The sequence below is a fragment of the Tachypleus tridentatus genome, chromosome 10 (genome assembly GCF_004210375.1).
Source record: "Tachypleus tridentatus isolate NWPU-2018 chromosome 10, ASM421037v1, whole genome shotgun sequence".
Lineage (NCBI taxonomy): Eukaryota > Metazoa > Arthropoda > Merostomata > Xiphosura > Limulidae > Tachypleus > Tachypleus tridentatus.
In genome coordinates this window covers 28,326,326-28,351,398 of record NC_134834.1, presented here as the reverse complement: position 1 = coordinate 28,351,398, position 25,073 = coordinate 28,326,326, and the positions used below count along the sequence as shown (strand labels likewise).

Genomic DNA, 25,073 nt, shown 5'->3' with positions numbered 1-25,073 from the left:
TACTTACCAGATAACAGGCACTGAGAAGAACATAAAACATTTTAAAATATAATTAATAATTGAGTATCCCTGCAGTATATCTTCTTACACACTAGATAACTGGCACTTGAATGAACATAAAATATTTTAAAAATATAATTAATAACTGAGTATCCCAGCAGTATATCTTCTTATATTCCAGAAAACACGCACTGAGAATAACATAAAACATTTTAGAAATACAATTAATAATTGAGTATCCCAGCAGTGTGCTTCTTACACACCAGATAACTGGCACTTGAATGAACATAAAATATTTTAAAAATATAATTAATAAGTGAGTATTCCAGCAGTATATCTTCTTACTTACCAGATAACAGGCACTGAGAAGAACATAAAACATTTTAAAATATAATTAATAATTGAGTATCCCTGCAGTATATTTTCTTACATACCTGATAATTGGCACTGAGAAGAACATAAAACATTTTAAAAATATAATTAATAACTGAGTATCCCTGCAGTATAACTTCTTACATACCAGGTAATTGGCACTATGAAGAACATAAAACATTTTAAAAATATAATTAATAACTTAGTATCCCAACAGTATACCTTCTTACATACCAGATAACTAGCACTGAGAAGAATATAAAGCATTTTTATAATATAAATAATAACTGAGTAGTTTTCATTTGTTTAACTTTGGGTCTCTGTTTCCTTTCAATTAATTTTATTCACTGTGTTCACAACATGAAAACCTAACCTGAAGATTCTCTGAGTCTTTGTAACTTGAAGTATAAATACATAAAAATCGTGAATCAATATTAAAACTGTTTCAAGATCATTTAACTTGTGACAAAACAACATTAGTCATAGAAAAATTCTTTAAGGAAAAAAGAAATTTGTAGTTGCCTTAAAATGAGACTGATAGACGAGAAGATACAGAAGCTTTGCTATAGTTTTTTTTTCACCTCAGACACTGAATCTTTTGTCTCCTGCTTAAAGTAATTTCTCTTGTAACTTAATTAAAGAAATAATCTTAAGTTTCTGCTTGTTTTCAACAGTAGAAACTACGACACTCCTCCCTCTTTTCTGATAAGGCTGTCCTCGTGTCTGATACCTATGTTATGCAACAACTAAGTTATGTAACAGCCCTACTTTGAATATTGCTTTTCCTGTGGTAGTTCAATTCAAACTACCACATATCTCTCCTCTTGTGAAAAGACTTGTCCCAAATCTCTTTCACAAATAAAGCTTGTACTCGAGTCCATCTCACAAACAAGGTTTATACTTGAGTTTAATATAAGTGTCACGGAATGGTCCAACGTTTTACGTTTGGTTGTTGTTAAGCGCAAAAAACAACACTTTTTCTAACAGATTATCCCAGGTATCGAAATTCGATTTTTAGTGTCTTAAGCCAACAGATTTACTGCTGAGCCACTAACAGACTATACTAGATGTTAATTTTCTTTCATAATTTCTTTTTTTTCATCTACAGGGAATGAAACAGCACTTTTCGCATGTTATGAGATAAAAGTTTAACCTCTTGTTATAATAGCATAACAATAAATAATTTTAACAATGAAGAAATCCTAGAATAATAAAAGCAAAATCTTAAAATAGAGGACCACTCTTTAATTTCTGTAATTCACTAAAACTCTTTAAGCCTTGTCAAATGATTTAACATATGGAAAAAACATAACTAAATGTTCCAAAGTTTCTACTACGTCACTAAGACAGAGAAAAACCAATAGATAAGAATTCATTTGCTCTTTACTGAGGGCCTGGCATGGCCAAGCGCGTGCGACTTAACAATGAAGAAATCCTAGAATAATAAAAGCAAAATCTTAAAATAGAGGACCACTCTTTAATTTCTGTAATTCACTAAAACTCTTTAAGCCTTGTCAAATGATTTAACATATGGAAAAAACATAACTAAATGTTCCAAAGTTTCTACTACGTCACTAAGACAGAGAAAAACCAATAGATAAGAATTCATTTGCTCTTTACTGAGGGCCTGGCATGGCCAAGCGCGTAAGGCGTGCGACTCGTAATCCGAGGGGCGCGGGTTCGCGCTAAACATGCTCGCCCTCCCAGCCGTGGGGGCGTATAATGTTACGGTCAATCCCACTATTCGTTGGTAAAAGAGTAGCCCAAGAGTCGGCGGTAGGTGGTCATGACTAGCTGCCTTCCCTCTAGTCTTACACTGCTAAATTAGGGACGGCTAGCACAGATAGCCCTCGAGTAGCTTTGTGCGAAATTAAAAAAAAAACAAGCTCTTTACTGAGATCTTTTTTATACGCAATATATTTTTTTGCACATGCACTGAGGATACCTGCTGGTTTGTCATGAATTAACTGTTAAACGTTTGAAATACATATTCTTTTTTTGATAGAAACAAAGAAAATTTATTGTACGTCAACGATGCATTACACTGTTTGAGAAAATAGAGGTATTTTTTATCATTTTCGCAAATCTTGCATTTATAAGCCAAGTGTGTATGACTACTATTTAGAATGTTCAAGAGCACTCATTACTACTTGCAGCCATTCTTCTGGTCACTACTTCTTAATGAGATACGACTATGTCTGAACCTTGGGAACTCTGACCTAGCTGTTTAGCTCATGTAAAACATAAGATATCGTATAGATTCAATCATCAAAGGCAGCCTTACATACACATGTCTTCGATAATGTAAAGATATATTTACTTCTCTGTGGCACGCTTAATGTAACCTCTTCCTCCCTATTAACAGTAAGTGTTATACCAAAATAATAATAATAATAAACACCCATATCTTCATTTCAAACATGTTCTTAAACGGAAAAACTTCCCTGTCTATTTATTTCATCTTAAATAATAGATTTAACTCAAAATTACGAAACGTAACCTACACCCAAAAGGTGTAAGGAAACTTGCATAATAATGGCTTTGAACTGCTGTATTCATAGAACACTGTGAATGTGACGCAGTAAACTTTTTTTTTTATCAAGTTCTCTAAATTAATAAAGAAAAGATAAATAAAAAATAAATAAAATTCGAAATGATAAAGTGTGTGTGTGTGTTTTCGTATAGCAAAGTCACATCGGGCTGTCTACTGAGCCCACCGAGGAGAATCGAACCGCTGTTTTTAGCGTTGTGAATCCGTAGACTTTCCGCTGTACTAGCGGGAGGCGAAACGATAAACAATCGAACTTTGTATTATAACATGACGGGTATTAATTTCAATTTAGATCCTTCCAAAGGAACTGTAAACAATCAAAATTCGAGTCATTGTTCATGTAGTTTATAGCCAAGTCTTTCTTTCCAGCAGATAATATTTCAATGATATTCTAAAGAATGCAGGGCCCGGCATTGCCAGGTGGTTAGGGCGTTCGATTCGCAATCTGAGGGTCGCAGGTTCAAACATGTTCGCCTCTCTTTCAGGTGTGGGAGCATTATAATGTGACGCTAAATCCCACTATTCGTTGGTGGTGATGACTAGCTGTCTTCCTCTAGCCTTGAAATCAGGGGTTCGATTCCCCTCGGTGGACTTAACAGATAGCCTAGTGTTCCTTTGCTATAAAAAAGAAAACACATACACACACATACCCTCTAGCCTTACACTATTAAATTAAAGACGGCAGGCGCAGAAAGTCCTTGTGTAGCTTTCGGCGAAATTCACAAAACAAATAAACAAACAAACTCTAAACAGTGCAAAAAATAAAATTATTCAAATAAATGCCCACTGGGTAACATAAGACGAAAATTCTACAGTAACTTCGAGCTCATCACATTCTTAACCTGACGATTTTTATCTTTAACTCTCAACATCTATTAATTAGACAACTTTTTTTATTTACAGAAACTCTTCGTAAACATGGCAGAACAGGAGTCTTACCAGATAGCTTGCATAAAAGAAGATCTCGTGGGTGTAACTGACTCAAATCGCGATCTAAAGAAAAACGGGAACAACCTCAACAGTCTGATATGTTGCAATTTCCGACGTCAAACTACAAAGAAACCACGTGACCCTGCACATCGAATTCTGACATTCACCGGCATGGTTTGTCTTGTTTGCACTTTTGTTGTTATTGGAATAGTAATAATTGCTGTATTATTATCTAAACTTACAAAAGCCGATGAACCATTCACAAAGCCATTAGACATTATTTCCATTGTCCCTAAGCCACAGGACCTTGTGGACCGCAAGCGTACTATTCTGGTACATCGACAAAACATAATCCTCTGGAAGCGCCAAGTTACTCAACTGGATGACCTACTCAAGAAATACGAAGAACAGTATTATAAATCATCGTCTTGTCAAATTATAGAAGGAAAGAACTGTTCCTCTCTAACTGAACTAATCGGTTTAAATTGTTCGATCAAAAATAATTTTGGATATGACAAAGGATATCCTTGTGTTGCATTGATTTTTACAAAAGTTCCGGAATGGGTACCTAAGCCTTTCGTAAACATATCTAGGAGTAACATGCCTGAGAAATTCGCAAAGAAATACGACCCGAAGTTATTATATTTAACGTGTGAAAGGGAACACTTTGAAGACAATCTTGAAATTATATTCTCTCCCCATCAAGGGTTTCAAAGAAGTCAATTCTCTGCAATTTCAGAGTCTTTACCGTTAGTCATGCTACAGTTCCTTAACCTACCGATCGCAACAGATATTCATATAATCTGTCGTTTGTGGGCCAAGAATTTGAAAACGGACAACCAGGGGGCGGTGCCGTCAAAAATCCAATTTAGTTTATTAATTATTTAAATATATAAGCAATAGTTTAGAATATAGTATTTTAAAGTAAGACATATTTGGCAGCAGAAAAAGAAAAAATAAACTCACCACCTGAGGCATTGAAGTATACAACAACCATTGATTTGCGACTAGTTAACCAATCATTTGTGACTAACTAGTACAGACCATGGGCTGTAATGTACCTTCATGTATAAACCAAACATTTATCGAAACCTGCTTTGAATGAAATATTTTAGTAGGCACAACCCTCTGTTATTTTATTCGGTTAAGTCAAAATGTAACAGTAACTTTGCCATTAATATTCCATTCGGTTAGGTTTAAGTGTGGCGTTACATTCTACATTATTAGTTATTTTGGTTAGGGTAAAGTGTATCAATGTTACAACAACGTTTCATGGTTAAATGTACACGAAACAGTTTATTTTCAACCCTTATGAAACGGTATTTACTCTATCCTTGATAATAGAGCTGTGAAAAAAAATTGTGCATATATTCCTGGAACAATCATCTTATTGGTTAGATTTTCTTTCATGCATGTTCAAATTCTACGATAAAATCCGAAATTTTCATTCGTCTGTTTGTTTGCTTTTCGAATAAAGCCACATAATTAGGCTATCTGTTGTGTCTACTATGGGAAATCACACTATAGATTTTAACGTTGTAAGTCCGTAGACTTACCGCTGTCGTGCTGGGGACATGCATTATTCACAATTGCATCTTCTAATATTTTTTCGCTTTATGATTGCTTTATCAAAGCTTAAAGTGTTCGGAATATAAACTCTAGGAAGAAACACGGGATCTAGTGCGCACGTGTTATGTCGCTCTGACGTCACAGTACTTAGACTATTTTATTTTTGCTCCACTTGTGGGAAGGAAACCCTTAATTTCATTATATTACAGATACCGATGTATTTTGCTTAGTATTTAGGATTAAATTTTGTTTGTAAATAATGTGTTTTAAACTAGGTATTTTCTAGAATAAAGTTGTATATGTGTATATATATATATATATATATCAACACGTATACTAGTTTACTCTGAAAAACTTTATATCTCTGATGAGAAAAATGCTTCTGTCTTCCATAGCTTTTACCTTATATATAATCGTTTTTGTCTGCTTGATTATTTTACGTAACCATTTGGTGTCGTCACAGATACTCGCGCTATCTAGTGAACAGTATTATACCGAATAAGGGAGCAATCTAAAATATAAGATATTGTTTATTGATTTAATATTTGGTTTAATCATGCTTAATAGCGAGAAAAAAATTTAGAGTAGATGAGTAGAATATTAATTTACAGTAGATCCATTTTTAAACCATCTTGTCCTTGCAATCATTAAAGTAAATTTTGCTCTAACATGAACGTTCTCTTATCAATATCTTTTATTAAATAGAAAATAGGATAGTACTAGATCAAACGATGAATCGGAATAGAAATATAAAGTTGTAAGCCCCTGCAAAGAAAATTAGTTTTATTGTGTTCGTTAACGTAACTGATACGCAAATCATAAGAAGAACATTATACTATTGTTGATACCTATTCTGTAAATGTGTTGACACCTCTCCTCAAACTTCATATTGTAAGAGAAAACTGTAAAGCAATATCTTTACAATGTTATTGTGAATTTGAAAAATTAACTATTGTGAATTTAAAAAATTAACTGTTGTGAATTTTATTGGAAAACTTTGTCGCTTATGTGTGTAAAATACTAGTACGAAAAGGGAAACATGTATATGCATGGAACTGTATAAAAATATCTTTATGCCAAACATTTTGTAAATTGGCCGAAAGAGGGCGGAATAATTGTAAAAAACAAACAAACAAAATTAAAATTGTGCTCTTCGTAGCAGCTGGACTCTTTGTTGTTACTAAAAATGAGCCAACCCACAATTTCTGTTTGTCAACGTGTGTGTGTAGGCCTGTAGAAAGTATCTTTGTACAAAATTCCATGTAATTTGTTCAAAATACGACCAAATAATTACCCCCTCTCCCAAAAAAAACAACCAAAATTAAGCTTTTTGTGAGCTCTGGCCCTCCCTAAAAAAACTGAAACTGGGCAAAACCAGCATTTTTTTATGTAAATGTGTAGGGTGTATTACAATTATATTTGTGCCAATTTTAACTTTGACTGTTGTAAGTTTATGTATAATCGCACAGGAACCCAAAATAAAAAACACAAAAAAACTGATAAAACAAAAGAGTATGATTTCCTCTCACTCTATTCATATGGCTGTGTAACATTACTCATCTGAACATATGACTGTGTAACAGTACTCATCTGAACATATGGCTGTGTAATAGTACTCATCTGAACATATGACTGTGTAACAGTACTCATCTGAACATATGACTGTGTAACAGTACTCATCTGAACATATGGCTGTGTAATAGTACTCATCTGAACATATGACTGTGTAACAGTACTCATCTGAACATATGACTGTGTAACAGTACTCATCTGAACATATGACTGTGTAACAGTACTCATCTGAACATATCACTATGTAAAATACTCATCTGAACATATGACTGTGTGACAGTACTCATCTGAACATATGACTGTGACACAGTACTCATCTGAACATATGACTGTGTAACAGTACTCATTTGAACATATGACTGTGTAACAGTACTCATCTGAACATATGACTGTGTAACAGAGTACGCTAGAAACATTTTGTTGCAAAATTAACTCTTAAACGCACGACTATGTAATAAAACTCTCTATAATCATATGACTGTGTAACAGAACTTGCCCTAAACAAATTTTTTAGGTTGTTCTTATTAATATGTGGATCAAATGAAAACTGAAACAGATGGTTATTTGTTCCACAAATACAAATCTCTTCTGACAGAATAAATAAAATACTTTAGAAACCAATTTGAAAATGGAAACAAAAGAAAGGTAAGTCGGTTTCGAACAAATAAAGACATCAATCTCTTAATTAACTTGTGGAATTTTGTGTTTTATTATCATTATTTACAAGTTTTTATGATTCATGAATTTTATGTAAGGTATAATTATTTTTTAGAATACTTTCGCTGAGATATACGTATGTGTGTTTGGACTTTATTAAGAACCATGCATTATTTCTAGTTTGGTTAGCTGTAAAGCAGTTTAAAAGTTGCAAAAGCGCCACCAACCAGCGAAAACCAGAATAAAATTAAAAATAAATAATAGTTAAATCCTGATGTTTCTTTCAGTATTTATATATTAAATGCTCCAGATAACTTTGTATATAACTTCAGCAAGATTTACCTGTACATACGAAGAAGCAAACGATGTGCTATCAGACGTTTTCTACCGGTTTCGTGACTTCGAAGGCCACTTTTTAGGAAGTAAGTTTACCGAGAATCTATAACAAAAAACATGTAATGCCGCTTTCCATCTCTTGACAAAGAAAAAGCAGAGTATATGTCATTAAATATTTTAATAAACGTGTTAATAACTAGTGAAAACTTCCCAGAACTACATTTTTATGAGCTCTCAACTTTGGACACAAAACAAAACACAAGTATTCGACGCCCCTTTAACCGAGTTAAGTTTGTTTTCTTTCATTGATGGAGAGCTGCAAAATAGCCTCTCTACACTTTGTTCACAACAAGGAATCGAACTTTGCAGTTTATTGTTTGTTTTTGAATTTCGCCTAAAGCTACACAGGGCTATCTGCGCTAACCGTCCCTAATTTAGCAGTTTAAGACGAGAGGGGAGGCAGCTAGCCATCACCACCCACCGCCAAGTCTTAGGCTACTCTTTTACCAACAAATAGTGGTATTGAACATCACATTACAACGTCTCCACGGCTGAAAGGGCGAGCATGTTTGGTGTGACAGGGATTCAAACCCGCGACCCTCAGATAAACATAAATAGCATAAAACCAGTGTTTACGTCTATTCTACAATGTTAAAAGAAAAACTACAGTTATACAAGTTGTAAAGGACTTTATGTAGCATAACTGTAGTTATCATAACTCGTCAGGAAGACTAACATTAAGTACAAAAACCATCGTCAGTCACCTGAAGTTGGCCTTTCCAGTCCTGGTTCCGAGTTATTTGACGTTATGGCCATTTTCAAAAAGTAAAGTAATAAAAGGCTTAAAGGCCTTGTAGCAAAAGTTCAATAATAACTTGCCAGGATGAGTAACGGGTAGTTCAAACAGCAGCGTTAGTCATCTAAAGTTGGCCTTTCCAGTCCTGGTTTCGAGTTAATTTTCTAGAGTAAGTGAATTTCTCAGATTCCTTGAGAAGACGTAACTGATCATGGCGTTTTGTTAATCCAATCTATTATCCCATGATGTTTTTAATCCTTTCTTCAGTTATCATAATATTTCTTGACCTTTCGTTATTCTTAAGTCTGTCGACTTTCTTATCGACTTCTTCTCTACCTATGGATGTTGTAACTATAGCAGGTCTTCACGTAATTTTTTTTGAAGTAAAGCATTTCGATATACAGGATCATCTCCATTCAATATAGCTCGAAAATAAGATTTCCACTTCTTTAATTTGTCTCAATCTTTTATAGTTTTTATTACCATGTTCACCCTGATTATACCATTGGTATTTACTTTATCATATCCTAGTTGTATGATTAACTCATAGATCATTCTCTGGTCTCCTCTGTTTCCCTTTAACTGTTTTGCTTTTTGGTAGGGCCCGGCATGGCCGAGCGCGTTAAGGCATGCGCTCGTAATCTGAGGGTTGCGGGTTCGCATCCGAGTAGCGCTAAACATGCTCGCCCTCCCAGCCGTGGGGGCGTTATAATGTGACGGTCAATCCCACTTTTCGTTGGTAAAAGAGTAGCCCAAGAGTTGGCGGTGGGTGGTGATGACTAGCTGCCTTCTCCCTAGGTCTTACACTGCTAAATTAAAGATGGTTAGCATAGATAGCCCTTGTGCAGCTTTGCGCGAATTTCAAAAACAAACGACAAACATCTTTTACAACTTGCTCTTCCTTCACTATATCCAAAATATTCCAGGCTGCAATCTTTTGTAGTAATTAAATAGTTCATCCAATAACAAGGCTTCCTTCCGGTTTGGAATCTATCCTCTCACACACGTTTCTCCATCCCACAGAGGAACAAGGGAGTTTGTGTTCACTCCTCACTCTATTTCAGAAAATGTAATTACCTCTCACAAGAGGTTTTTACCTTATTAACTGAGGTTGATGGTTAGGACGATCGACTCACAATCTGAAGGGGTTGTGGGTTCGAATTCCTGTCACCGAACATGCTCGTCCTTTCAGCAGTGAGGAACTAGAGAGGATGTAGCTATTCATCATTACCCACCTTCAGCTCTCGGGCTACACTTTTATTAAAAACTAGAGAGGATGTAGCTATTCACCATTACCCACCTTCAGCTCTCGGGCTACACTTTTATTAAAAACTAGAGAGGATGTAGCTATTCATCATTACCCACCTTCAGCTCTCGGGCTACACTTTTATTAAAAACTAGAGAGGATGTAGCTATTCATCATTACCCACCTTCAGCTCTCGGGCTACACTTTTATTAAAAACTAGAGAGGATGTAGCTATTCATCATTACCCACCTTCAGCTCTCGGGCTACACTTTTATTAACGAATAGTGGAATTAACCGTCACATAATAATATCCATAGGCTAAGAGAGCGAACACATTTGGTTGGACGAAGGTTCGGACCCGCATTTTGCGAGAAGAGCGCCCAAACCACCCGAGATATAATATATAGTACAGGTTGGAGAAAAGAAGTGAGACATTTCAAAACATAATGTTAACACTGTAATTGGAAATAACAATATCTAAACACCAACACTTATATTATCTCTGTAATTGGTAGGCCCGGCATGGTCAAGCGTGTTAAGGCGTGCGACTCGTAATCCGAGGGTCGCGGGTTCGCATCCCCTGTCGCGCTAAACACGCTCGCCCTTTCAGCCGTGGGAGCGTATAATGTGACGGTCAATCCCATTATTCGTTGGTAAAAGAGTAGCCCAAGAGTTGGCGGTGGGTGTTGATGACTAGCTGCCTTCCCTCTAGTCTTACACTGCAAAATTAGGGACGGCTAGTACAGATAGCCCTCGAGTAGCTTTGTGCGAAATTCAAAAAACAAAAAAACAAAAAAACTGTAATTGGTTTGTTATACTTATTTTTGTGTCCCTTTCTTTATAATGAGACCCGATCTTTGGTTATAACGTTTCAACTTCTTCCACTAGATATAAAGAGTAACATAACACAGACAAAAAGAAGTAATTTGGTCCATCACGACTTCCCTTATACACCTAGTTTTGATAGAAATAAAATTTTAAATCGATCCTTTTATTTCTTAGAAAATAATCGACCACCCCATCTTGAATAATGGTAAGCCTACCTTCATTATTGTCGACAGCATTTCATTACATAATCCACTCATCCGGTTAGAAATATAAAACTGGACTAAGTGGTAGAGCACAGCCTGATTTTTTGTTGTTGTTCTAGTTAAGAGTTTGTTTGTTTTTGAATTTCGCGCAAAGCTACTCAAAGGCTATCTGCGCTAGCCGTCCCTAATTTATCAGTGTAAGACTAGAGGGAAGGCAGCTAGTTATCGCTACCTACCACCAACAACTAGTGGGGCTGACCGAACATCATAACGCCCCCATAGCTGAAAGAGCGAGTATGTTTGGTACGACCGTTATTCGAACCCGCGACCCTTGTTGAACGCCCTAACCCACCTGGCCATGCTGGGTCTCTACTTAGGGAAAATTTTATAGTGATTGTATATTTCTTTGCCTTTTTGTTAATGATAATTTCAATTTTAAATCCAACATAATCCACTTATCCTGAAAGAAAAACAGGAGGGAGTCTTCAATAGCCGCGGCACTAGAAATTCGTTCATATAGGATTAAACTAATCTGAGACCCATCTTTAGCTATATTTTTGTGCGCCACCAATACAAAGCGCGGGGCGCACGTGTACCCGATTCGGTTTTATTCGATGTTAGGATCTCTATCAAACTCCCCAGAAATTGAAATTCTTTAAGGCACGATTGAGTAAATTATTCTATTAAACATTGGGTGTGGTCAAGTACATCAATTGAAACTGTAACTAGATCTCAAATCGGTCACGAGTTGAAGCTATGAGCTGTAGGTTTGGACTTTGAAAAAAAACTGAGCCATTCTACGAGCCGTTACGCCATGATTAACAAAACTGTCCGATCTAGACTGGGACTTGTCGTTATCAAATCTTAAACAACAAATGTATCTTTCCGACCCTCAGAACAAACTTGTAATCTTCAATTAAACAGTTTCTTCAGAACATAAAATAATAAATTAGAAAAATGGCTTTTCTTTCAACATTAAATTCATTTGAAATTCAACAAATACTTGATGTGTTTCACATACACGATAATAAAAATATATTTTATAATTTAATAATGTTAATGCTCTTAAGAATTTTAATTCGAGTCTCTGATGTCTGGTGTTTACAATTTTCAAATATAAAATCTGTTTGCTACTATTACTTAGACGAATATTTAATAACTTCCGGCAATAACGTGTTATAGTTAAATTTCAACGGTTAGTTAATATCGTTCTTATTAAATAGGAGACGTTCTATTAATTACTGGCTTTAATAATGAAGCTAGAGGTGACAGAAATATAGATGTCACGTAAGGACTTAAAAACAAAGCCAGATGAGACACGTTGATCTGATGTGTGCTTATTGGAGTTAGGTGTGAAAAACTGGTGCTGTGTGAAACACGTTGTTGACAATGGGTGCAGCAGAAATAATGTAGTTGGAACACAAATATACTCTTCGGAAAAACTGCCACACTGAGGAACCAAATAAAAAGTTTACTGTTTAAAATAACAATAAGCTCAACGCTACTGTTCTGATGACAAATATGACTATACCGTTTGTTTGGATGTAAGCACAAAACGGGCTCTTTGTACTCTGTCCACCACGGGTATCGAAACCCATTTTCCAGCGGTGTGAGTCCGCAGACACACCGCTGTGCTACTGGGAAGCTGACTATACCGATGTGTTTTGAATATTCGTAAATGAAAAGAAAACCCAGCGAATCTGCTGTTGAAGGTTATATTTATTCCCGCGATGAAAAACTTCACCTTTAAAGTACAATGAAACCCTTTATTATAACTTACTATACACAACCGCGAGTAAAAGCCAAGACTTTTAAGAGGCACAGAAACAAAGAGAAATAGGTTCTGATGCTTTGTTTTGAATTTCACGAAAAGCTACATAAGGGCTATATGCACTCCCGTTCCTAATTTAGCAGTGTAAGACAAGAGGGAAGGCAGCTAGTCATTACCACTCACCACTAACTTTGCGCTACTCTTTTACCAACAAATAGTGGGATTGACTGACACGGCGGAAAGGGCGAGTATGTTTGGTGTGACGGGGACTTGAACCCGCGAGTCGAACGCCCTAACCACCTGGCCATGACAGACCGTCTGATGCTTTAACCAACTCTCACACAAGATGATGTTATTATATAATTAACGGTCTGATAATGTTATCATATAATTAACGGCTGATAATGTTATCATATAATTAACGGATAATGTTATATAATTAATGGTCTGTTAATCTACAAAAGATAGTTTACGTTGAGTATTTTAAAATGAACTGACGAGACAGTTTTCTACGTATTCGAAATCGTCTTTAGAAATAATACATATCAAACTATAACATCGTTAAATGGGATTTCAAATCACTCATTTAGATGGACTGTGCACTAGTAAAAGTTATACATAATCGTGCATATAACATTATTCTGGCATTTTGGACCTTAGGGCCACCTTACATGCTAAGAAGTTAACAGGTTTCTAAAATTCTAGTATAATAGTCCTAATGTTGAACTACTGACCAGAGGAAGAGCAGCCAGTCTAAAGTATAGGAGACTTGTCTGGATCTTGGAACCTAATAGTAGAATTAACTGTCACCTTTATAACGTGGCCATATCAAAAGGTTGAAACGTACGCAGTGGCTTGAAACCCATTTGTCAGCTGTTCAGTGCGCCTATCACTAGACCACGCCCAGCCTACGTATAATTGGTTTGTTTTGAATTTCGCAAGCCGTCTTTAATTTAGTGGTGTAAAACTAGAGGGAAAGCAGCTAGTCATCATCACCCGCCGCCCACTCTTGGGCTACTTTTTTACCAACGAATCGTGGGACCGTCACATTATAACACTCCCACGGCTGAAAGGGCAAGCATGTTTGGTGTAATGGGGATTCGAACCCGCGACCCTCGGATTACAAGTCGAGTGTCTTAACCACCTGGCCATGCCGAGCCCAGCTAGTTCGAAAAAACACTTTATAAGATTAATACGTGACACTACTTAAAAAGGAGGAAATTGTTCACAATGTGGGATGTTAAAGCTAGGAAGATTTCGTGTATTATCTGAAACAAAGGTAAAAAAGTATTTAAAGATGATATATCATGTGAAAATTACGTATAAAATGCTCGTGTCACGTTTCTCCGCTTAATGTTTGTTTATTTTAATATTCAATATTATTCACTGTTAAAAAAAGAATACAAGTGGTTTCATATGTTTCTTTACTTGGGTTGGTTGATGGGCATCCCGGAGGGTCTGTCCAGCAGGTCATAAATCCTCTCCGCCTTGACCCTTCCGGTCAACAGGAGGTCGAGTATACTTCTGCTGATGCTGCTGGTGATCAACTAATTTCTGTGACATCTGTTTGAGCCTTTGTTGTGGCTGTCGCAAAAGATGTCAAAAGAGGTCCACAGAATTCTATCTCCCTCTTCTGAGTGCACGAGAGCCTCTCTGATACTCTGGCGTGCTGATTGCTGGCACAGGAGTGTTATATCTTGAGGAAAGAGTGACATCTGGTGTGTTAATTCTGCTGCTGCTGCAAGTTGGTCAGCCTTCTTATTGAACTTGACACCAGCGTGACCTGGGACATACACAAAGGTGGGAGATTCATCATGGAGATAAGATGAAGCCTCTCTCCACCCATCAGGTAGTCAGCGACTCTGGAATCTATGTTTGTTTAGGAAATTCGCACAAAGTTACACAAGAACTATCTGCACTAGCCAACCCTAATTTTGGGTTGGTAGACCTGAGAGAAAGCAGTTAGTCAACAATAGTCTTCACCAACTGTTTTCTTACCTTAGTGGTAGGGGTTTGACTGTCACAGTTATGGTACCAAAACCCTCAAAGTACCAAGCGCAAACAATGAATTCTCGGATTACCAGTTTTAAACATTAATCGTTAAGCCACGTCTGATCCTGTCTAAATGTCAAACTTAAAATTAAGATCTCTGCAGTGTAATTTAGAGAGCACAGTGGCACGCGTTTTATTTTTGACATCTTACTGGAATAATACAACAGAATAAAAATAATTACACGTATAAATAATAATAATAAAACAAAGTGAAGCAAGTGGTATTTTAATAAATATTGTACTACGTGGAAATTTCATTGTGAACACGTATATTCCTTTTTCGTTAACGATAATTTTAGTTCTAAACTTAACATTCGACAGTGTCCGTGGTCTATCCACTAAATCATTGACTGGCGAATATTTCTTCTTAAATTTTTAAAGCAAAATTAAATTTTAAATGAAATTTATTGGTATATAAAAATCAGGATTTCTTTTCATACGGGCGTGCTTTGTAATTTATGTCCAATTAATAATTTAAAATGCCACGTTTAGACATTTTAAGACGAAGTGGCAAAAGACTTTTGACATCAAATACACAGTTACTATCTATGCAGCGCTATCTATTAACAACATTGTGAACAATACAAGACATTCTTATAATTTCAGTTCTTGTTGCACTCAATGCCAAACCGAAAATTTTAAAATATCTGCTAGAAATAATACATTTTACAGTTTAACCACATGATAATGTTTAATATTTTTTGTAAAGTGCAATTAATAATGGTTATTATTAGAAAGCTTAAAAGCAGTTTTAAACCAGCTACTTCTATAAATCATTCCCTTCAGTATTATCACTTCAGCACAACATACAACAAAAATACAAACGCTGCTAGTAAAATATTTAATGATTTTCACACAATATATTGTATACACGTTATAAACCACACGTATCATATTGAATGTTGTACACATATTGCCGTATACAACTGTCTACTAAATCTAATTCATTATAAAGTATAAAATTTCACAGTAAATTAGACACATGGTATTTTGTCAACAAAATAAGCTAAAACTGACACTTCTACTAGCATGAAATACATACCAAAAAAAGAGATATTCGCAGTAACATTACTGAAACAATGGATAAACATTCGCACGTGACAAAAGGATATATAATTGTTTTGTACTTTAATGAAAACAAGTTACTGGCAGTCTATCTTTAAATGTTTGAAATTTTATTATAACATATAAAAAAGATTATTGACTAAATGAAAACTACAACAATTTCAGAGTTATTAAAATAACAGAGAAACGTGCTTTAGGCTAAATCTTTATTTAGTTGTGTCCTCAAAGGATATTTGAATTTTAACAAAGATTTGTGTGTTACTTGTATTAAGCAAATGTACTACCCAAACTGTTTAGTATTTATAACAAGCTAGAAAAGTACACAGGAAGAATATTATACCCTAAAAATTAAAAAAAACTTAAAATTGCTATAGAATTTAGCTGCTTATCCTAGGGTGAAATCTATATGGAATAAACCACTTTAGGGTCATTTAATTTTTCCTTGTATATATGTGATGCAAAAAAAAACCAGCACTTATTGTACTAGATTTTTGCACATATTGCATTTTATTTTCAATTTTGAAAGTTTTCTCTTCTGAATTATGGTGCCTTCCATAAAGTTATATTGTTTGGAATTTTTAAACTAAGAACAATTGTATAGAAAATTCAGTGACTTGTTTGTCATTTCACAACAGTAACCATGATGACAAATAGCAAAGTACGGTAGGTACATCTAATGAATAAAAACCTGAGAAATATCTTCAGATAACAGTAAAATGAATTACTTTTAAACAAATCATATTTAAATAGCTGTAATATTAACTAAACATTAAGCAGTAACAAGTTACCCACTACAGTCCAAAAACAAAGTACAATTTTAATAAACTGTAACTTTTTACTTAAAACTGTGTAAAAGAAAATGTTTTACAATGCCTGTAATTGTTATTATTTTTTTGAAAACGTGTATTAATTAATCAGCACGGATGACAAACAATCCAAATATCTAATTCTCATCCATCGATTCTAAATCTGATATCAATTTAAGAAAGAAAATTATTATCTTTCATCGGGGTGAAAAGATTAAGAGGCAGACCATTCAAATTGTGTTATTTTTGATTTAGTTATGGTTATGCTTTGAGTTAAACAGAATATTGTATTATAAAAATAGCAGAAAACAAAGATTGTTTTTCTGCACAATATTACCTCAAAACCAAACTTTTCCTGTTACTTGAGAACAAAAGTTACATTCAAATATTACAATCAACCTCAAAACCAAACTTTTCCTGTTACTTGAGAACAAAAGTTACATTCAAATATTACAATCAACCACAAAACCAAACTTTTCCTGTTACTTGAGAACAAAGTTACATTCAAATATTACAATCAACCACAAAACCAAACTTTTCCTGTTACTTGAGAACAAAAGTTACATTCAAATATTACAATCAACCTCAAAACCAAACTTTTCCTGTTACTTGAGAACAAAAGTTACATTCAAATATTACAATCAACCACAAAACCAAACTTTTCCTGTTACTTGAGAACAAAAGTTACATTCAAATATTACAATCAACCTCAAAACCAAACTTTTCCTGTTACTTGAGAACAAAAGTTACATTCAAATATTACAATCAACCACAAAACCAAACTTTTCCTGTTACTTGAGAACAAAAGTTACATTCAAATATTACAATCAACCACAAAACCAAACTTTTAAATCAGTTAATATTTCTAGTATTATAAACTACAAAACAAACATACAGAAAATCTTAAATGGGGTTCTGGAATACTGTTATTGCTAATATTGCAAGCTTTAGATGGGAATGTTATAACAACTTCCATTTTACTCTCTGAAGTTTCAATTATTTGCTTTGGTAAGAATGACATTTTGAACATTTCTATTTGTTGTGTATGTATTTTTTAACAATAGTTTGTCCTGTCAAAAGTAGTTTGTCTCTGATTTAGTTATCTTCACCTTTTAGGGTTTCCTTATCAAACATGTATTCTCCCAAACCAGAGCCAACCCGCTTAAGATTAGTAATGTAATCAGATAATTCTTTAATAGCTTCCACTTGTTCTTTTAAAAATTCACCTTCAAGAAAATCGCACATCTGTGGATGAAAAAAACAAACATAACTTTAGTCCACTAATTTTATTAGCAGCACAAACTAATCATTTTTTCAAACAGGGAAGTTTACACTGCTTAACGAGATTTAATTTGCTGTTCTGTAACTAACTACAATTATGAATAATTTATAGTATTGAAATCAGAAAATTAAGAAAATCACATAAGCAGTCCACACAAACATACACGCATCATACATTTATTTAGTTACTCAATGTTTGGAAAGCAAGTGGAAAAAAACAAAATTCTTTTTTAAACTTTTATCACAGAGTCAAGATTTCATAAATCAAACTGCAAGTTTGATTACTCTGGGTTTATATATATAACCAGTGGTTAACAATATAACGAGCACACAAGATGTGGGAAATATTTACCCATTACTCTGCCATGTGAAATGATTTAAAGTTCCCCGTAAGGTAACAGCTGAAATCAAACATGTAGTGCAAGAGAGTTATAAAAGTTAATTGAAATCTGTACTATAAAGTAGCTTGTCTCTCTCTTTCTATAATGAAAGTTTCCAATTTCCCAACCACTTACTGTTATAACACACTTACATATTCTTTGGTATATACAGAGGGTTTCTAGGACACCTTACACTATTCTCATATTTTTATGAATGACAGGCATTTTACATTTTTCCCATTGTTACTCACTCAGTGCCTAGTTTTTTAATTCTAATCATCATAAAATTTTCAGGGGTCTTTTAGCTAAGCTCACAGAGATCACAAAACCCTTATAATTATCACATATGTTATGAATTTAACAACTTCAGTTTTCCTCATTACTAATACTTGTAGGCTGTCCCTATAATTCCTTGTACATACAACAAAAATAAGAGCCATGCCTGACATGGGGACCCTTTCTAGTACCTTGGAAAACTATAAACATTAAATTTCAAACAATGAAAAGAAACCTGCTATGTAACACTTGTATCAGCTTTAACAGATAATGATAAGGGTCACTAGTTTTTAAAGGAAAAAATCAGTAAATAAATTATAAAAAAAACCATATGCACCTGAACATCTTTGTGGTTGTCACAAATACGGTGGAGTTCAAGCAAAGCTTGGTTTGTTGACTTTTCCAGTTCCAGAGCTGCCTGCATAGCATCCAAGCCAGTTCCCCAGTCTTCCAAACTAGGTTTCTAAATGTAATACATTACACACAAAAATACAACATTCAAACTAAACTTCACAAATAAATGTTTGTTTGTTTTGGAATTTCGCACAAAGCTACTCGAGGGCTATCTGTGCTAGCCGTCCCTAATTTAGCAGTGTAAGACTAGAGGGAAGGCAGCTAGTCATCACCACCCACTGCCAACTCTTGGGCAACTCTTTTACCAACGAATAGTGGGATTGATCATCACATTATAATGCGCCCACGGCTGAAAGGGCGAACATGTTTGGCGAGACCGGGATGCGAACCCGCAATCCTCACATTACGAGTTGCACGCCTTAACACGCTTGGCCATGCCGGGCCCACAAATAAATGAAAGAATAATAACCACAGCTGCAAGCCAGGAGGGTTGGGTGACTGACTTTACAATTAAATTATTAACACTGCAGATCTGAGCTTCTCTACAGATACTGTACATGTTTGTTCATAAAACATATACTTTTAAAGAGCAGATAAAATTCTAGCATTTAAAAACTGTTTTTCTGGTTAAGCACAAAGCCACACAATGGGCAATCTATGCTTGCTCATAATACATATTTAAACCCCAAGTTTTATCATTATAAGATCTCAGATTTACTACTAAGCCACTAGTGAACTACACTAAGAAAAATGTTTAGCAAAATAAATTTTATTTTCACTCTAAGCTTTCAATCAAGATTTTCTAATTTGGCTATAAAAAAGCTATTACATCAAACTGCTGTGGTTTTCTATGTGACCAGTACAAACAACCTAACCACATGTTAAAATATTAAAAAAGAAACATTTACAATTATGAGAGAATGACAGAGTAAACTGTATGTTTAAAAGATATAGCATCTAAAAGCTACCAAACATGCTTACCTATGTAAAAAATAAGTTGTATTTTAAATATCATAGAATTGTACCTGAATAGTCTGAAGAACAATTCGTCCACCTCTCATATTCTGGTATTTCATCAGCTTCTCAGCATGTTCCCTTTCTTCATCACTTGCTTTTTTAAAAAATTTGTGAAAGCCACGTAAGGCGACATCGTCACGATCGAAGTAAAAGGCCTAAAAATCGTAAGTTTGAAAACATACATTATTAATTTTTATGAATACTATGTCAAAATAAACCGTACATGACAATTTTGTGCATTACAGGCAATGCTAATGCAAACCATTTTTTTTTTGTTTTAAAAAAAAGAGTACTTCTGATGATGTGAAAATACTAGTTTGTGAAACATATACAACTTAAGTATGAAACTTATGAAAAATAGAATTAAAATTTGTTTTTAAACTCTGAGTTACACTAGCTATTAAAATTACTATAAAGTTTTAACTTTAAATGTATACATAAAAGTCATGAATAACCATCAACATCCTCATGTTCTTTGTTACACAGGTGCAAGTTTTAACTTCATGTTCTTTGCTACACATGTGCGAGTTTTAACTTCATGTTCTTTGCTACACAGGTGCGAGTTTTAACTTCATGTTCTTTGCTACACAGGTGCGAGTTTTAACTTCATGTTCTTTGCTACACAGGTGCGAGTTTTAACTTCATGTTCTTTGCTACACAGGTGTGGGTTTTCAATAAAATGTGAATATTTCCAATACTAGTAATCATTACAGAACTAATCAACTGATAGTTTGAAAATTGGGTGAGATTTTTTATATAGAAAGCAAAATTGTTTAAAGGTACATTTTTCACACAGTTCATTAGACTATGAAGTACATGTTCAAATGTAAAAAAATGGCAATCTGCTACAATTCTACATTTCAGGTTAAGACACCCATTCATCTTAAACCTTAGTAAACTGTTGGCCTCTATTACAGCCAATAGTATATCATTCCATAAATCAATCACCTTGTTACAATAATATTTACATCTGTGTTCTCACGTCCTATTTTCTTCAATACATATCAGAAGTTTTTATTCTATCAATACTCTGAACAATCTAATGACCTCCAATAGCATCATCTTAGATCTTTTTTATCTCAAGAGTATCTTAACATAACATAATGCTTAGGGACAACAATGTGCCTACTGGTCCATCCAAACTAAACAATACTTGATGTTTAAAAAAAATCTAAAAACTAACTCTAATCATTCATACAGTTATTAAGCTTTCTCTCCAACTTATTTAAATTTACTGCCTCCACAACATTCAAAGGCAACCCATTCCAAAAGTCAATTACCCTGGAAAAAAATAAAACTTAGTTGAAAATAACTCCAACCTTGCCTAAATTGATGTGCCCCCTAGCCCTACTATTTTTACAGTTAAGTATGAAAAACATGATGCATCAACACTATAAATTCCCAATTTTAAAAATTCTCCTCAAACTCTTACTTCTTGAAGAAGAAATTTCAGAGATAATTAATTTTTCTCACATGACAATCTCTCTATCACTTTAGTAGTCTTCCTTTGAACCATTTCCAACAAGTTAATGCCACTCCTAAGGTATCTAACACTGAACATACTACTCCAAAGGTGATCTATACAATGAAATTATAACCTCTTTAGATCTACATTCACCATTTCTACAGAACATAAAATCCTATTTGCCTTACCACTAACAACATGCACTACTTGGATGGTTTAAGAGACTGACCAACCATTACACCAAGATTCCTTTCTATCATAATACTGTTAAGGTTATTCCCATAAAAGTTATACTTAGAATTCATATTATGATAATCCACATGGATTATCTTGCATTTCCTATAATCAAAACCCATCCGCTATTTATTTGCCAACTCATTACATAAATACTTTTGTAAATCAATATCATCTTCACAAGATTTTAATATCATCTGCAAATGTAAGTAATTTATTGACTATTCCTTTATCTACATCACTGATGTAAATTACAACGAGCAAAAGGTCCTAAGACCAAGCCCCAAGGTACACCACTTGTGACATTAATCCAGTTTGACTAAACTTCATTTATAACAACACAGTCCAATTAGCTAAGTTATCATCCCCATCTACAGATTTTTTTTTATAAACCTTCTATGTGGCATCTTGTCAAAAGGTTTTCTAAAATTCGAAATACATCTACACACACACACACACACAGTAACCTTTGCAAAAAATGTCAAAAGATATTCAAGGCAAAACTTGTTTAATGAAACAATGTTGACTCCTCAATAATATTCTAAACTTTGTTAAATGGCTTTGTTAAACATTTTTATTAAATCTTTCCCATAATTACTGTAACATTGTAAGACTAATACGAATAGACCGATAACTTATAAATTAAGCTTTCACCAACGTTTTTTCATATGTTCTTGTTAATGTCTTATTTTTCTGTTTGACCAATTTTCTTCATCTTATATAAACTTTGAACTCTCTTGCTATAACAATCAATTAAAATTTCTTAAAGCTGGGATGTTTTCTTTAATTTTATTACATTTTTTTTATTTTACACACTTTGTAACTTACACTTTGCACTCTAGTAAGTAATACTATTACTATTAGTACTGACACATAGAATGACAATTTCATACAAACATTACTTTGAATATGTACACTATACTCACCCCTACCCAATCCCCCCCAAAAAATTAAATATCTCAACGCTTAGCATATACTTTATAATATAAATCCCATTAATGTCTTAGGATCAAAATATTAAATACTGGACTTATGGTAAGCGCTTCTCCCACTTGCAATTTAAAGCTAGGCTTAAGTAACAGATGTTCTAATAAAATTACCATTGATTGATAAACGTAGCTAGCATAAAGTTCCATATTAATTTGTTTGTTAACACCTGCTTCACATTCAGCATGGTAATTCTGACGAGGCTGAGTATTCGCCATATTAATATTAAAATTTCGAAAATTTAGAAGTCTACTACAACCACTGAAAGAGCTTTTAACAGCACCACCTATAGCCTTACGCAATTCAAAGTACTCTTAAAGCGTATTCGATTGGTTTCAAATATATATATATATATATGAAAATACAAAAAAAAAAAAAAATTAAATGAAAAAAACAAAACAAAAAAACTTCTTGTTCGTCCATGCATGGACTGAGCCCTGAAATGTACCTGAGTATGATGTTATACTTACTCTGCAAAGCTTTCAAAAAAAACAAAAAAAACCCTAAGACAGACGCTATAATCGTTCGGGAGGGAGGAAGAGGTCAAATGTACCTGACCCTCCTGGGTGTTTAACAACATCAATACCCAAATACCCACACAGTCATTGGTTTCAAAGACTAGTATATAAATATTTGTGTCAGATAATATCGTGTTTTATTTTTTTTCGATGTACTGTAGAAGCTACATTACTCGGGTGTTTTATAATCAGATACTAAATATTATATATATATATATTTACACCATACTCAAGATTGTATGATATACAAATTTAATAAACCACTGTATAAAATAACAAAAAACGAACATACCCTCAATTAACCGAACAAATGGTTTGTTGCGAACGCATAATCTCAACTGGCAAAACATGATTATTATTAATTACACTTGTCTTAAGAAATCAGCATTAGGTTTATTGTATTTTTTTATATCACACACTTTATTCGGTACTGTAATGTTTTTCAAAAAAGAAAAAAAAAAGAAGAGTGGGTAATCATGGGCGCTCTCAGAGGCATTTGCGACTCACCAGAGCAAAGAAAACAACTATTTGAATAATTTATTTTAAAAAAACATGTATTAGAAAATAATATTGTTTGAAGTATAAATAAAATAATCAGGTTTACATAAATAAACCATAACCGGACAGAGCCTCGCACTCAAATTTCAAGGCAACTAGCATGCGCTTTGCGATAGCTTGATGAAGAATATGTTAACAAATTGTACAGAAGAGTGGCTGGATGAAAGAAAGCAAAGTGTTGTTATACATGAATTTCAGTTAAACTGGATTAATATCACAAATGGGGTACCTTTGGTCTCAGTTTTAGAACTTATACTTTTATTGATTTACATCAATGACACAAATAAAGGAATAGTCAATAGATCGCTTAAATTTGCTTTGGTGTTGCTAGCTATGAAAAGGATACTGCTGATTCAAAAAACAATAATTAGAAAATTTAATGAGCAAGGCAAATAAATAGCGGATGGATTTTAATTATAACAAATGCAAGGTGATGCATGTGAGTTACCATAATTTAAATTGTAAGTATAATTTCGAAAGAAATAATGCTAACAGTGCTATGAAGGAAATGGATCTAAGTGTAATAGTCGATCAGTATGTAAAGTCATCCTAGCAGTATGCCATTGTTAATGGTATGACCAGTAGGATTTTAGGTTGTTTCTAAAGAGATATTGAATACAAGTCTAAAGAGGTTATGATTTCATTGAACATGTCACTGATTAGGCCACATATGGAATATTGTGTCCAGTCTTGGGCTCCTTACCTTAGGAAAGAAAACAGATTGTTAGAAATAGTGCAGAGAAGAACTGCTAAATTGGTGCCTGGAATAGGGGAGGGGTTGCCATATGAGGAAAGACGGAAATTTCTCAAATGATTTTTTTTCTAGAAAAAAGAAGAGTTAGAGGATATCTGATTTAGGAGTTTAAGATTGTAAAGGAAATTGAGAATGTTGATGCCTGAAGGTTTTTCATATTTAACAGTGAGAACACAAGTATAAACTTTGACAGGGTAGGAATCATCTTAAGCTAAGACAATTTAAATTTTCCAACAGAGTGGTTGAGCTTTAGAATAGGTTGTCTTCTGATGTTGTAGAGGCAATACATGTGATACGATTGTTTATAAAACTATCTTTCCTGGCTCGACTACAACCACCTTATTAATCTAATTGTCTATAAAACCACCTTTCTCGGCTTTACTACAACCACCGTATGATATGAGTTTTAAAAAAGAAAAACCTAAAAAAGTATATGACTGATAAGGGTTGGCTTTTTCCTTTTAATTTAGTATAGAGAATGGAATAGTCGAGATA

General features: G+C 34.1%; 3 protein-coding genes across 4 annotated transcripts in view; 2 read left to right on the top strand and 1 right to left on the bottom strand.

Moving 5' to 3' along the window:
- LOC143228953 (putative sodium/potassium-transporting ATPase subunit beta-3) overlaps positions 1-6,407 on the top strand; it is a 44,298-nt gene extending 37,891 nt beyond the window's left edge. The window contains exon 2 of the mRNA XM_076460468.1: positions 3,827-6,407. Within this exon, the coding sequence (XP_076316583.1) occupies positions 3,842-4,741 (900 nt within the window). The 5' untranslated portion in view covers positions 3,827-3,841 and the 3' untranslated portion in view covers positions 4,742-6,407. The remainder of the gene's footprint in view (positions 1-3,826) is intronic.
- LOC143228321 (tetratricopeptide repeat protein 17-like) overlaps positions 1-25,073 on the top strand; it is a 230,443-nt gene that overhangs the window by 167,559 nt on the left and 37,811 nt on the right. The gene's annotated exons all lie outside the window — the stretch shown is intronic.
- On the bottom strand, positions 15,711-23,058 carry LOC143228952 (soma ferritin-like). 2 transcript variants are annotated; one of them, XM_076460466.1, is made up of 5 exons: positions 22,862-23,058; positions 20,071-20,217; positions 19,029-19,154; positions 17,587-17,999; positions 15,711-17,153 (listed from the first exon to the last, which is right to left on the bottom strand). In XM_076460466.1, exons 1-4 carry the CDS (start codon positions 22,964-22,966, stop codon positions 17,850-17,852), a joined length of 528 nt encoding a protein of 175 aa, XP_076316581.1. In that variant the 5' UTR covers positions 22,967-23,058; the 3' UTR covers positions 15,711-17,153; positions 17,587-17,849. The 2 variants fall into 2 exon arrangements, with proteins under 2 accessions (XP_076316581.1, XP_076316582.1); XM_076460467.1 differs by having other exon boundaries at positions 15,711-17,091.

Excerpts from the sequence above, each read along its gene's own strand:
- LOC143228952 (XM_076460466.1), bottom strand. The coding sequence starts at position 22,966 with ATGGCGAATACTCAGCCTCGTCAGAATTACCATGCTGAATGTGAAGCA. Across the intron at positions 19,155-20,070 it reads TTGTTCTTCAGACTATTCAG|AAACCTAGTTTGGAAGACTG; the intron begins GTACAATTCTAT and ends TATTACATTTAG. Across the intron at positions 18,000-19,028 it reads ACAACCACAAAGATGTTCAG|ATGTGCGATTTTCTTGAAGG; the intron begins GTGCATATGGTT and ends TTTCATCCACAG.